General features: G+C 30.3%; 2 protein-coding genes across 2 annotated transcripts in view; both read left to right on the top strand.

Moving 5' to 3' along the window:
* LOC100201004 (RRP15-like protein) overlaps positions 1–2026 on the top strand; it is a 42561-nt gene extending 40535 nt beyond the window's left edge. The window contains exon 7 of the mRNA XM_065791120.1: positions 1710–2026. Coding sequence (XP_065647192.1) covers positions 1710–1880 — 171 coding nt within the window. The 3' untranslated portion in view covers positions 1881–2026. The remainder of the gene's footprint in view (positions 1–1709) is intronic.
* Positions 2027–4561: 2535 nt separating this feature from the next.
* On the top strand, positions 4562–5905 carry LOC136076096 (uncharacterized). Its single transcript, XM_065789560.1, has 3 exons — positions 4562–4714; positions 4834–5513; positions 5560–5905. Exons 1-3 carry the CDS (start codon positions 4562–4564, stop codon positions 5903–5905), a joined length of 1179 nt encoding a protein of 392 aa, XP_065645632.1.
* Positions 5906–13581: the final 7676 nt, after the last annotated feature.

The following is a 13581-nucleotide window of genomic DNA, read 5'->3' as shown; positions in this document are numbered from 1 at the left end:
GACATACCTCGATGGCTAAATGGCTTAGTAATAATGTAAAAGGGTTATATGAAATTTTTTTAATGACCTTATAAATGTTTGTCAACATTAAAAAATAGTTTAATAAACGATTTTACTCTTGAACATGTGACAAACAATTTGCTATGTGCAAATATGTTAAAAATACTGGGTGTAAAAGTAGCAAAGTCAAATTGAAAAATACTGCTAAGCCATAATACTTAAGTAAATGTAAAAAAGTAGAGTTTTTTTAAAATATTTTAAGTTACAAAGTAACAAGTACTTTTGCGGGTCACAAAAGTGAATACATCCAACATTAACAGTAATATACATAAAATATAATTTTAAATCATCTTGGAACAAAACTTATTAAGCATATGTTCAATCCATCAATCAGTTATATATTGCAACAATTTTTATAATTAACTTAAATAATTCAACTTGATTTCTTGCCAGTTACAATTGTTCTGGTTTATTCAGGACATTATTTATAAAGGTGTATCATGGTCTTATCTTATAGATTGATGCCGTTCGCAGGCTGCACTTGCTGGCAATGCATTGATCACTTAAAAATATATATATTCTTCAACAGTGGAGAGTCATGAAGTTCATCAAATGATAAATTGGTACTACTTATATATATATTGAAATAATGGTATCAGCAACAGTGTCATGTGACGATCCGAATTGAAAAAATTCATCTTTAATTTAGTCACGGCTACTTCATATGCTGAATTTCACTTGCAATGTCACTGTTTTTAGCCAGCTGCTGTTGAATTTTAATCTCCAGAAATTCTAGATCAACTCTTTTTTGTTTATTGTCTTAAATCTAAACTGTCTTAAATTTTCGATGGAAATTTGCTGCTATTAATTCTGCATTCTTGATGTACTGATTAAATCTGCTATCTATAGCAGCATCCATGTTTTTCTCTCAATGATTAGCAGCAGGTATTCCATTTAGAACTTTGTTTCACACTGCATGATATTTAACGCTTAAGCGAGAATACCGATTCCTTTTTCATTTAATACCCTGTTCATGCATTCCACAGACATGTTTATTAAATTCCATCTCGTCTAATTAAGAACAATAAACTGCAAACCTAATGACTTATTAATAACTTCTGTAGATGTGACTGTTTGTTCCATAATGCCAGACATTTGTTAACATTAAGTGATCTTTTTGAAGGCTGCATTATAGTCAGCAGCAACATCAATGCAAGTTGCAGACGGTGTAATTGGTAAGTGAAATAGCATAGGATTGTGTAGGGGTAGGTGAAATAGCATAGAAGCGTTTTTTATAAAGGTTTTTGAATAGTTTTTCAAACAGACAGTCGGTTCGCTTCTTGCGTTGCAAAAAGTAACGAAGTATTGTAACGAAGTAAATGAACTTTGTTACAACCCTGCCTATAATCAGTAACAGTCCTCGTATAAAAATACTTATTAAGATTGAATTAAATTGTTTCTTGTTTATTTTTATTTTTTGTTTCAAATTTTTTTTTTTTTTTTAGTTTTAAGTTAAAAGTATGTTATACTAGTTTGAATTGATTTATAAAAGCTTTGTTAGTTAGTTTACCAAGTTATGTCAAGTTAGCGCTTTTCAAAGTTTACCAAGTTAAGTCAAGTTAGCGCTTTCCAAAGTTTACCGGAAAACTTAAACGTAGCTGAGATTATAGCCTATCTAATTTGATTTTTTGTCTTAATTTATTTTTCAGGTATCCGACAATGTTGATAATGCAAATACTAATACCCCTTCAAAATGGCAAGTCCTTCGAGATGATTTTATGTTAGACGCATCCATGAAAGATTGGGATAAAGAAGACAATAAAAAAACTTCAAACGAGTCTGACGAAATTTGCCAATTTGACTCAGATAATGAATGTTGAGGAGAATTCGGTTTTTAACTTAATGAAACCACGGCGAAGATTTTGAGCTAATTGAGATAAGTTAAGTAAACCCTACAAACTTTAATCAAGACTACAGAAAGTGACTTAAACTATTGAAGCAAGAAAGTATATACATATTTTTATAATTTTGTCATTATTATATAACGTGAAGTGAAAATGTGACCTAAAAAATTTTTATATTTAGTATTTAATTATACAGAATTTTCTTATTTATTAGAATTGCTCTATTATTAATGCTATAGTATAACAAAAGTTTTTTTGAGACTTACCAAATCGCACCACTAGTAAATAACCTAAAAATGCAGGGTAGAGATGCAAAGTGTTAAATTATGTCCTGTTACGTTTTATGGACTGCCCCTCAATATACTTTCTGCGTCCTGGATGCCACTCTCCATTTAGCTTTAAGAAATCTTTAAAACCTAGAAAAAGTTTTCAAGGTGTGTTTACAGTTTTATATTTTCGCAATTATATAATGATTGCAATAGAAAACTATTTTGCAAATATTGTATATTTGCAAAATAGTTTTCTGTTGCTAGGATTATTAATCTAGATGTAATGCATATTTCAATATTATGTTCATATTTGTGTAAGTTCATCAAACATGCTGGGAGAAAGTGATATAATGGTAATTTTTTAGTCATTCTTGGATGCAAGCGCACTATTTGAGCTGGAGACGTGAGCACCTTAATGATCAGGCTAATGAAACATCTAACTGATTAAAAAAAGTGTTTTATTCTTGGGATAATGTTGAGTCGTTGAGAGGTTCTGGTAGTTGAGTTGAGTTGTCTTTTGTGAGACATTTTTTGGTGCAATAAAACTCGGTGTTATTTGCATATTGCCTTGGTAAGAAAGTTTAACAAAACCAAATTTTGAATTTTCTAACTGCTACCACTCGCTAATTTGATTTGCTGAAGCTTCGTTTAAAACCTTACTGCACATCTTACTTGATTTGTTGTCGTTGTTTGATTTACTTACTGCTCATCATCACATGCTTTATAGCTTATTTTGTTGAATTTGACTTTCAACAATTTCCAATTGTTTTCAAAATCCAGTAGTTATTTGCGTGCGCATCACGGCGATCTGTGGTTGTAAGGGAAACATTAAATCCTGAAGTTAGAAATATCTTTATAATAAATTCCGCAAATTACATACGTTGTGAGTTTCGCAATATTGCGCTCAGAATAAAATTTATGCCGTGGCTACAGTACCGGCTGCTAGATCTCTAACGCCAGCAGCTAGAGTACCGACTGGTCTGGGTTCTAACTAATTACTCCCTACGTGTCCGTAAATAATAACTAATTTTCGAAAGTAATAAGCGGTGGGAATATGCGACAGGCAACACAAGTTGCCTGTCGCATATTCCCACTTGTCATATTAATATTTTGATGTAAGTAACTTCAATTTAATTGTACAGCAGCTTTTAAAAGATGTAAAAAATATAATTTTTTCGAAATTAAGAGTTTGATTTATAATTTAAATAAAACAACTTCTTATTATTACTGTAATTTAAAATGAAATGCTTTAACAAAATCATTAACTTTTCCCAGATGAGGTTATCTCATTTCTAAAACAAGGCTTTTAATGTAATCTAGTTGATAATGATGATGTAATCTATGATGATGATGATGTGATCTATGATGAAGATGTCAGTTTTTCAGACAAATAATTAGTAGGGTTGTCTTATTTCATCTATGAACTCATTAATCATTCATGTATTAAAAGCTGTTTAAAGTTTGATTTATATTTTATTTTATGTATTTTTTTTAGATATGTTTTATGCACGTTTTTTTTTGTTATAAGCTTTTGAATGAAATCTATAACTTTAAAAAAAATATCTATAATTTTGAGGTGGTTAATTACAGACCTATTTCATTATGATTTAATGTAGGGGAGATGGGGGCGCATTGATCGCCGGGGCAGTATGATCTTTTGGCTTTTACTCGTTCATTTTTGCCTTACTAGAAGTGAGGTTGCAATTTAATTAACCATTATGCTTCCCTAATTGATTATTCGTAATATTTTTTCATAAGGTTATCAGCGTCAAAAAAAATAAAGAAAATATTGTTTTTCGTCATAAAAAGTGATTTTTTTAAATCGTACTATAATTCAAATATATTTTTATTTAGATGTCTGTATGGGTTAACAACAATTTTATTTTAAATTTGTAAGTGTTAGGTGTATAATATAATATATAATTTTTATTTGGCTGCAATTTATACAGTAGATATTGCTATCAATATGTTACCTATACCTATTGGGGTACATTGATCTTTGACTATGCGGGGCCCATTGATCGGAGGATCAAAGTGCCCCATAGAAGACGAAGTGCCCCATGTTTTTGTTTATAAGCAATACAGTTAAACGAATGGAATTGTATTTATAATTAAAAAAAAAACTATATATAAACAAACAATAGCTTTTAGCATTTCATTTTTTAAATCTACTTATGTTATAAGCTAGTAATAATAATACTATTATTTTATAATATCAAAAGAATAATATTTAACATAATAATTAAAAAATATTTAACATAATATTATTATGTTAAATATTAGCATTTATTAAAAACATATGTTTTTATTGATATATTTTTTTACAGATCTTAAAATGGTTAGAAATAGAATTAAAAAAACAAAAAAGTTGCTATACCAAGTGAAACAATGAAAGTAGCTGTTAATAAAGTTTTAGAAGGAACACAACTTAATGTTGTAGCACGTCAGTTTAACATAGACAGAATGACTTTAAAAAGATATTGTCGTAAAAAGAGGCTTAATCCAAATGAAGCTTTCAAGCCTAACTACAACAATAGACAAGTTTTTACAGCAGAAGATGAAAAAAGTTTATCAAGTTATTTACTAATTGCATCAAAAATGGCCTTTCAACTAGGTCAACGCGATTATTGGCATATGAATTTGCTTTAAAAAACAATAAGATATGCCCATCATCATGGATCAAAAATAAAATTGCAGGCATTGATTGGTTGCAAGGTTTTATGAAAATACAACCAGAGTTGTCTCTACGAACACCTGAAGCAACGAGCTTCGCTCGATCAACAGCTTTTAACAAACACACTGTAAGAGAGTTTTTTCAAAATCTTAAAACGGTAAGAAATCGATATAAATATAATCCTAACTGTATATATAATGTTGATGAAACTGGTTTAACAACCGTTCAAAAGCCGGTAAAGGTTTTAGCTGGTAGAGGAAGCAAACAAGTTGGAAGAATCACATCTGCAGAACAAGGAACATTGGTAACTGCATGTTATGCCTCTAATGCTATTGGAAATTCCATTCCTCCATTATTTATTTTTCCTAGGGTAAAGTTTCATGATTACATGATTAAGGAAGGACCTCCTAGATGTGTGGGATTTGCAAATCCTTCTGGTTGGATGAACTCAGAAATTTTCATAGAATGGATTAAACATTTTGTTAAATATTCAAACTGTTCTCAGGAATCTCCAGTTTTGTTACTTCTCGACAGTCATGAAAGTCATATTTCTGTTAAAGGCTTGGAGCTTGCAATTCAACACGGAATTACAATGATAAGTTTTCCTTCCCATTGCAGCCATAAATTGCAGCCATTAGATAGAACTGTTTTTGGACCATTGAAAAGGTTTTACAATTCTGCATGTGATAATTGGATGGTTTCAAACCCAAAGACCAATGACCATTTATGACATTGTTTCAATAGTTCGAGAACCGTATACAAAAGCTTTCTCACCATCTAATATACAGACAGGATTTAGAGTAGCTGGCATTGAGCCATTCAATTCTGAAATTTTCAAAGATGACGAATATTTACCATCATCAGTTACAGATAGAGCTGCTCCAGATACAGTTACTATCACTCCTGTCAACATGGAATCTGAAATGATACCAGCACATGTTAATCACATAGAGTCTGAAATAACTATAGTAAATATTGAAACAAGTATTTTAAACAAAGTGTCAACAAGTGTTGCTTCTATAATCTCACCTGAGGTTTTAAAACCTTACTCTCCTTAAATCTAAATCTATAAAAAAATTAGACCCATCAATTGGTATGTTAGCAAAAGTAAGGGACTGTGTCAATTGGAACTTGTTTCTAGCATTTGTCATGCTATATTCAGTTGTCATTTGAAATTCTGGTGACAAACTAAAAATAATCCTTATCTATATTTACTTTTTTCACATTAAAGCCATTAACATTATCCGTTCAAAAATTTCACTCATCAAAGATCTTGAAATAATTAACAAACAATATGATGTTGTTTATCATATATCTATAATATTTGTCATTATATCTATAATATTTGTCAATATGTGTCATTGAAAAACAAAAAGAAATTTTCATTTTTAATTTTTCACTGAAGATGAAAAAGTGTCCATTAGTCTGTTATATAAAATAACAAGAACAGGTAATATTCATATATACTTAGGGCGTCAAGAAAGTTTGTGCAAACTCATGTATTTAAACAAATTTTATGTCATTATTGTATATCATTTTAAAGAGCATTCACTTCTCATTCATTTCTCTGGTTACATTTTTATTATATATTGCTTATATAATAAAAAAATTATTTCAATTTTAGTACAAGCACTTTAAAATAACTTTATAAAATGAATAGATTTAGAGATAGAGCTTATATTAAACTTGTGCTCTGCTTGGAATTCCAGGAGAGTGTTGAAGCTTGTCATGAAAATTTAGCAAAATTCAAAGAAGGTAAATGTTATTACTGCATGATTTGTGGTTTACCTCGAGACAGATTGGACACAAGTCATCTAATGTCAGCTGGGTAGCCGAAGGTGAATCTCGTAGAACAGTAGTACAACAGGCACGTTTTGAAACAAAAAACATGTATTCTATCTTCTTTAAGACAACAGGCATTGTTCATATTGATTATTTGGAAAAAGGTAAGACTATAACATATAATTATTACATTGAAAATTGCTTGAAGCCGGTTATAGAAGAAATAAACAAGCAAAGACCTACCTCAATGCTAGACCTCAAGTCACAAAAGCAGTGAAAACTTTCCTAGATCAAGCCGGATTCAATATAGTTTGCCACCCACCTTACTCGCCAGACTCCATCAGATTTTTAGCTATTTTACCGCATCAAAACTCATATTGACAATCATACCGGCATTGAAAGTCAAAAAAGACAAATTACGAAGATACTTAACAAATTACGAAGACAAATTACTAAGATACCCAGGCATGCCCATCGAAGTCTAAAGAAAAACATTTGAGAAGTGGTTAGAAAGGATGCAACTATGCATAAATAATAACGGCGAATATTTGAACATTTAATAAAATAAAATAAAAAAATACATCTATATTTTAAATTTTTTTTGGGGGGTCGCAAAAACTTTCTTGACGCCCTAAGTAATTAAAGGTATGGGCGCAAATACAATGTAACTTCACTTTTATTGATTTTCAGGTTTTAATGAATTCTTAGTATATAAAAGAAGTTCTATCAGTTAGTATAAAGTGACATAGCATCAGCCGAGAACCAAGAGACACTATGTCCATTTTTTGCGTTTCCGAGGAAATCAAGTTTTAAAATTTAATTTGTTAAGGCTTTCTGCCAGAATGTTCGACTAATTTTTAAAATACTTTTAAAAGTTGTACCCTTCTTAAGAATAGATTTATTTGATGAATACTCCATTGATTGTTGATTATTTATTGATAATAATCAGAAAAAATACAAAATGTGGTTTTTCTCTTCTCTTCTTTTCTCTTCCTCTTGGTTCTTGGCTGACAATAGATTAAAGAACTTCTTGTGTCATTAAACACATTTCTTGGTAGAAAAATATGTGTTACCTACATTAATTTGGTGCAAAAACGAGGTAACTTTGGAGTTACCTCGTTTGTTTTTTTTCTAAATTAAGTTAGATACTACTATAGAATCGCTTGGAATTTCACCAATCAAACTAAAAAGTCTTTTACAACACAGCAAATTGCCTGCAGCAAAACAAAAGTTTGATAACACTATTGACAGAGTTGCAAAAATGGTCTCATTAGCATATAATATTAAAGAAACTTATTTAACAACAGAAATAAAAAGCCCAATTTCAAACAACAACATTAACAATGACCATGATCTAGACATTTTAATGTATGAAATAACAAAAAATTTCAGAGACTGACTCTTATCGCCATAAAGTGCAAATGTTAACACTCGCACCAAAATCATGGACACGTACAAAGATATCAAGCTACTTTGGTGATGTATACATACACATGTATACATAACACAAAAAAAGTTAAAAATGAGCATGGAATTCTATTATTGCCCAAAAAAAAACTGGAACCCACTTTCACCAGAAACAATTAATTTAGTGATTAACTTTTATCAAAGTGATGAATTTTCAAGAATGATGCCAGGAAAAAAAGATTTCGTAAGTGTTAAGAAAACATGTTCAAAAAAGATTATTGCTACTAAATCTTAATGAATTACATGTTGCGTTTAAAAAAGACTACCCTAACATCAAAGTCAGTTTGTCAAAGTTTTGTACGTTTAAACCTAAATGGTGCATTACAACTAATGCGTCAGGTACTCACAATGTATGTGTATGTATACATCACCAAAATGCAAAATTTCTCATTGATGCCATTAGGTGGAATAAAAACTATAAAGATTTCATGTCATTGATTGTTTGTTCTTTTGAAACGCAGAATGTATGTTGCATCGATGTAACCAATGCCCTGGTATTGAAGCATTAAAATTTTTTTTAGTGCAAGAGTTTATGGACCATGAGCTCGAAGAAGATATAGCATTCAAGCAATTGCAGAGTACCGATCGTACAACCCTATTATTACAGTCTTTGCCACTAGATGAATTTAATGATTTATTATGTGACAGTATTGACAACCTTACCACTCATTCATATATTGCAAAAACACAAAGTAGATACTTGAAAAACTAAAAAAAAATCTTAACCAAAATGAATGCTTAATTTTAGAAGATTTTACTGAAAATTATCAATATGTTGTTCAGGATGAGGTTCAAAGTTATCACTGGAGCAAAAGTCAATGTTCACTCTTTACAATTGCGCTTTATTTTATAGAGGAAAAACTTCTCAAACATAAATCTTTTTGTTACCTTTCAGAAGATATTGATCATGACACAGGATTTATTTGCAAGACTCAGGAAGATATAACTAGATATATCAAAGAAAATTTACCTGTTCTATCAAGTAAGAAATACTTTTCCGATGGTTGTGCAGCGCAATTTAAAAACTTTATCAATCTTTGTCATCACAGTAAAGACTTTAGTTTAAGTGCTGAATGGGTATTTTTTGCTACCAGTCATGTTAAATCCCCCTGTGATGGTATTGGTGGGACTGTTAAAAGAGTAGTATATCAAGAAAGTTTAAAACAAGATAAATGGAATTTGTTTTAAATTATTTTCAAAAGATGAAATCGACTAAACAAGAGTTCAATTAGAAAAAAAATATTTAGGTGGAAGAACAGTTCCTGGCACAAGGATGTATCATCAATTTATTCCAATTGCTTCAAACACTATAAGTTATAAAAAAAACAAGTATTGATAAATGCATTGAAACATTTGACATCATTCAAACAAGCAAACAGAATGAAGAGATTTCATTATACATAAAAAAAAGGATTATATTGCATGTTTTTATGACGGATTTTGGTGGGTAGGAATTGCAGAAGATGTTAGTGGCCTTTATATTAAAGTCAGGTTCATGCATCTACATGAACCAGGTAAAAACTTCTTTTGGCCAATGAGAAATGACGAGTGTTGGTTGCTTAATTCTGAAGTTACATGCCTAATTTTTACACCCACAACAATATCAGGTTGTATGTACAACATATCTGATTTAGATTTGGAGAATATAATTAGTTGGTTACAAAAAAAAACTAACTACATTTAAAATTATTTTGTTGTAATTTTATTTAACTGTTTTTCATTATAAATTTGTCTTTCTTTTTTTCCTTTTTTTCAAATCCTTGGATGTAAAGCTGAAAAAGAGGGGAAGTTTAAATAATTCCCACTGTCTACCTCATAATGTCAATGACTATATTAGTCTTAAACTACTAAATAATACCATAAAGATATTGATATAAATTTAAATGTTTAAAAACATTTCAGTATCTCTGGTTTTAAAATTTAAGATTTTTAAAATTGTGAAAAGATATCAGTTTTGAATGTTTACTTTGAAACAAGAGGTAAATATTTATCGATTTGAAATAATGAAAATAAATTTTAGAGTTTATAAATTTTCTCAAACTTAAACTAAAAAAAAAATATATGCATATATTTTTTTAGTTTAATTATATTTTAATAAATATTAATTTAATTTATGTAAAAAAAAAAATTAGGGAGATTGGGGGGGGGGGCAGAGTTAGTCAGAGTCCCCCTGGCCCTCCCTTGACATATGAATATAAATGTCCTAAAATAGTCACTAAATAACACTGTTTGGTGTTTTATTTTAATAAATGTTTTAAAAAACATTTCAATTGCTTTTGTTTTTAGAAAAATTTAAATTTTGTACAAAACTTAAATTTTTCTAAAAAGATACCGTTTTTAAATGCAAATTTTGATCAAGCATTAGAGAGACAATTGATTTTTTTTCCCAGTAGACCTAAGATGAAATAATGATCTACAATTAAGCTTTTTACTCGGAATTTTGGGCCACATTCTTCATTTTACCTCCAAAAATCATTTATTTACAAGTCAATAATTTTGAACAAAATTGGATAAACGAGGCATTTCCTGAGACTATCAAGTCTAGAGAGTGCTATTTTTGGATTCCTCGAATAAAAATTTATTGGGGTACCAAATTTCAAGAAATTTACCCAACCCATTATAAAGATACTAAATGTCAAAGTTGATTTGCTTCAGATAATAACGATATCTCTGGAACCCATGTGTATTTTTAACTAAAATTTTTGCAGTTATTAATTTTTTAATATGGACTGCAAGTGAGGTAAAAATGAACAAATTCTGAGACGTAAGGGTATCAAAAATGTTTTTTTTTTTGATGATTTCATATGGATTACCCAGTATTGTGCATAAAGGAACTTACATAAGTAAAAATATGGTTTCTCATGATGATGAATGTGACAGTATATTAAAGGATTGAGATAATATTACTGATTTTGTCTTCGGAAACATTGGGCCTAATGTAAATAACATTTCTGCCTCTAATGATAGTGCAGAGATTTGTAACCTAGTAGAAATTACTTCTGAAAGTGAATTTAAAAACAATTAAAAAACGCATCAAAAATCCTTGTCTGGAAAAGAAACATTGCAAAAAAATAAAAGCTGATGGAAAGACTTACATTGGTTTGAGAAAAAATCAAAAAATGTTAAAGGGGAGAGAAAACTTGGTGACTCTGCAACTGCAGGACAAAATGTTTTGAAAAAATTTCACATAATATGAAGCTGCTGCTTTTAGAGACTTTTAACAATATTGTGATAAAGAAAAACAGGATATTTTTATTGGAGGACAAGTTCAAATGAAAGCAGTTGAAAAATGTAGGCCTATGTCTGACAATGGCCCAAAACCTTCATGTTCTTATGTGTATATAAATATAGTGGGGAAAAAATAAAATAAAGGTATGCAAAATAGCTTTTTGTTCATTGTATGGTGTGAGCGGAAGAGAGTTAAACATTGTTAAACAGTTGCAAAAAAATGTTCCTGCTCCAAAAAACATGCGAGGCATACACAAAAACTGTCCCAGCATGATACCTGAAGACATTGTACACCAAATAAATGCCCACATAAAGTCTTTTCCTAAGAGAAAATCCCATTACTGCAGAACTAAAAATAAAAATAAATGGTACGTTTCTCCTTAGTTAAATATGAAAAAAGTGCACAAACTATCTGGAAATATATGATCCTGAAATAATAACACCTCTAAATATCTAAGGTTTTCCATCTATCAAATGTAAATTATACAATAGAAAATGTTAATATTAATTAATCTTAATTCCCTAAGGGACATATACATATAAAGTAGTAATCATATACACAAGTTATAAAACAACACAACTCCCTGAGGGAGATTATAGGTAATTATTTATGACATTGGCAGTGCACAGCAATGATCGTATTAAGTGTAATGAATCTTGTAGCACAATTTCCCAGTTTTTGACTGGTAGATTTCTTGATTTGAGAGCTAGTATTGCTGTTTTCCATATATCCCGTTAAAGTGCTCTACCTGTCTGTTTTCTTTATGGTTATGACACTGTTCTACCTCGAGTATGTAGAAAATTATGAATATAACAAATTTTAGTTGATTTTAGAAGTGAGCCTTAAAAATCTACATTAAGTCGCTCAAATGGTTGTGTTGCTTATATGAGGTGAGCATTAAGTGATGCACTGGTTTACGACACTTGATTTCTTCTATGGAGTATGACAAATTCCGACTGCAGACGAAATGTTTCATTCTTGTTATGCCTGGATGACACATAGCACTATGGTGCTCTGCTAACTTTAATTTGTTGTTACATATATAGGAACATGTCAAATTTGTGTTTTTATTATTAGGTAATTTTTAATTTAATAGGACGGAGCATGAGGAACGTGTTAAATAATCAGCTGTTTGGTTATATTTACCTTGGTCGCTATTGTATATCTTAGCTGTAGCAACCAAGTTCAGGACGCCACCGCATAATTTTGTCGTTTTTAATTTTGCCTCGATGGTTCTGATTGAAGAGTCCTACAACTCTTTATAATGATTTACTGCTAAACGGTAAAGGTAAATTAAGTAGAGGCTATAATCTCTCTGGATCCAGCTTTATACTATTATAAGATAGAATGTAACCAAGTAGGTTTATAGAATTGGCTGAAACTATACTTTTACTGCTGTTAAAAGTAAGCTTGTTTTCCTCTGCTGCTTTGTACAGTTTCTTTAAATTAAATTCCTGTTCAGTTTGAGTCATGCTATGCCATGCCGTAATACTATCTAACTATTCATAGGTCTGTTTCAAAGAGTTTTCAATAATAAACTCGTCGATTTTGCTTTGAAAAAACAGCATATGCATTTGTTGGCCCAAATGACAAACGAGTAAATTGGTACAACTTGCCATCGGCTTCAAACGCTGTATAAGGTTTAATTTCTTTTAGAAGTGGTATTTGATGATAGATGTTTGTAAGATCAAGAGTACAAAAAAAGCGGTACTTGGACAATTTTTTGATCTGATCATCTATTCTTGGTAAAGGGTAAGCATCAAGGTAAGTGAATTTGTTTATAGTTTAGAAATAGTGGACACATATTCGTTTTTTGTGTCATTCATTTGTAGTGATTACGATTTGTGTCCTCCAAGGTGATTTGCTTGGTTTTCAAATTTTATCATTTAATAACTTTTTTATTTCGGTTTGAATGAAAAGCTTATCAACGCGACTGAATCTTCAAGATTTAGTTGCAATCGGATGACAGTCTCTGGAGAGATTTGTTGCTGGAGATATTTGAGATTTTTTTAGACTGCAAACTAAAAAAGGGGGTAATTTTCCTCCAATAGTTATTGTTATGTTGCTATGTTGTTTCATAAAACCTTGACCAAGAATAATATCAGCACATAAGTCAGATAATATTGATTAGGTGATGTCAGTTTACTTTTGATTTTTGAAGTTTGCTCATTATCAGCGTATTTTCTTGCATTACGCATTGTATTTATTTGAGGTACGTCGGACTGATACTGCTCAGAATGTTTTTGCGCAAATTCT

The sequence above is a fragment of the Hydra vulgaris genome, chromosome 02 (genome assembly GCF_038396675.1).
Source record: "Hydra vulgaris chromosome 02, alternate assembly HydraT2T_AEP".
Classification (NCBI taxonomy): Eukaryota; Metazoa; Cnidaria; class Hydrozoa; order Anthoathecata; family Hydridae; genus Hydra; species Hydra vulgaris.
The sequence above is the reverse complement of the archived record's forward strand: the minus strand, read 5'-3'. Positions and strand labels throughout refer to the sequence as shown.

What these genes read in the sequence shown, in the direction of transcription:
- LOC136076096 (XM_065789560.1), top strand. Translation starts at nt 4,562, where the DNA reads ATGAAAGTAGCTGTTAATAAAGTTTTAGAAGGAACACAACTTAATGTT. An exon ending in CTAACTACAACAATAGACAA is followed by an intron (nt 4,715 to 4,833) that starts GTTTTTACAGCA and finishes AAAAACAATAAG; the next exon opens with ATATGCCCATCATCATGGAT. An exon ending in GTTTTTGGACCATTGAAAAG is followed by an intron (nt 5,514 to 5,559) that starts GTTTTACAATTC and finishes TCAAACCCAAAG; the next exon opens with ACCAATGACCATTTATGACA.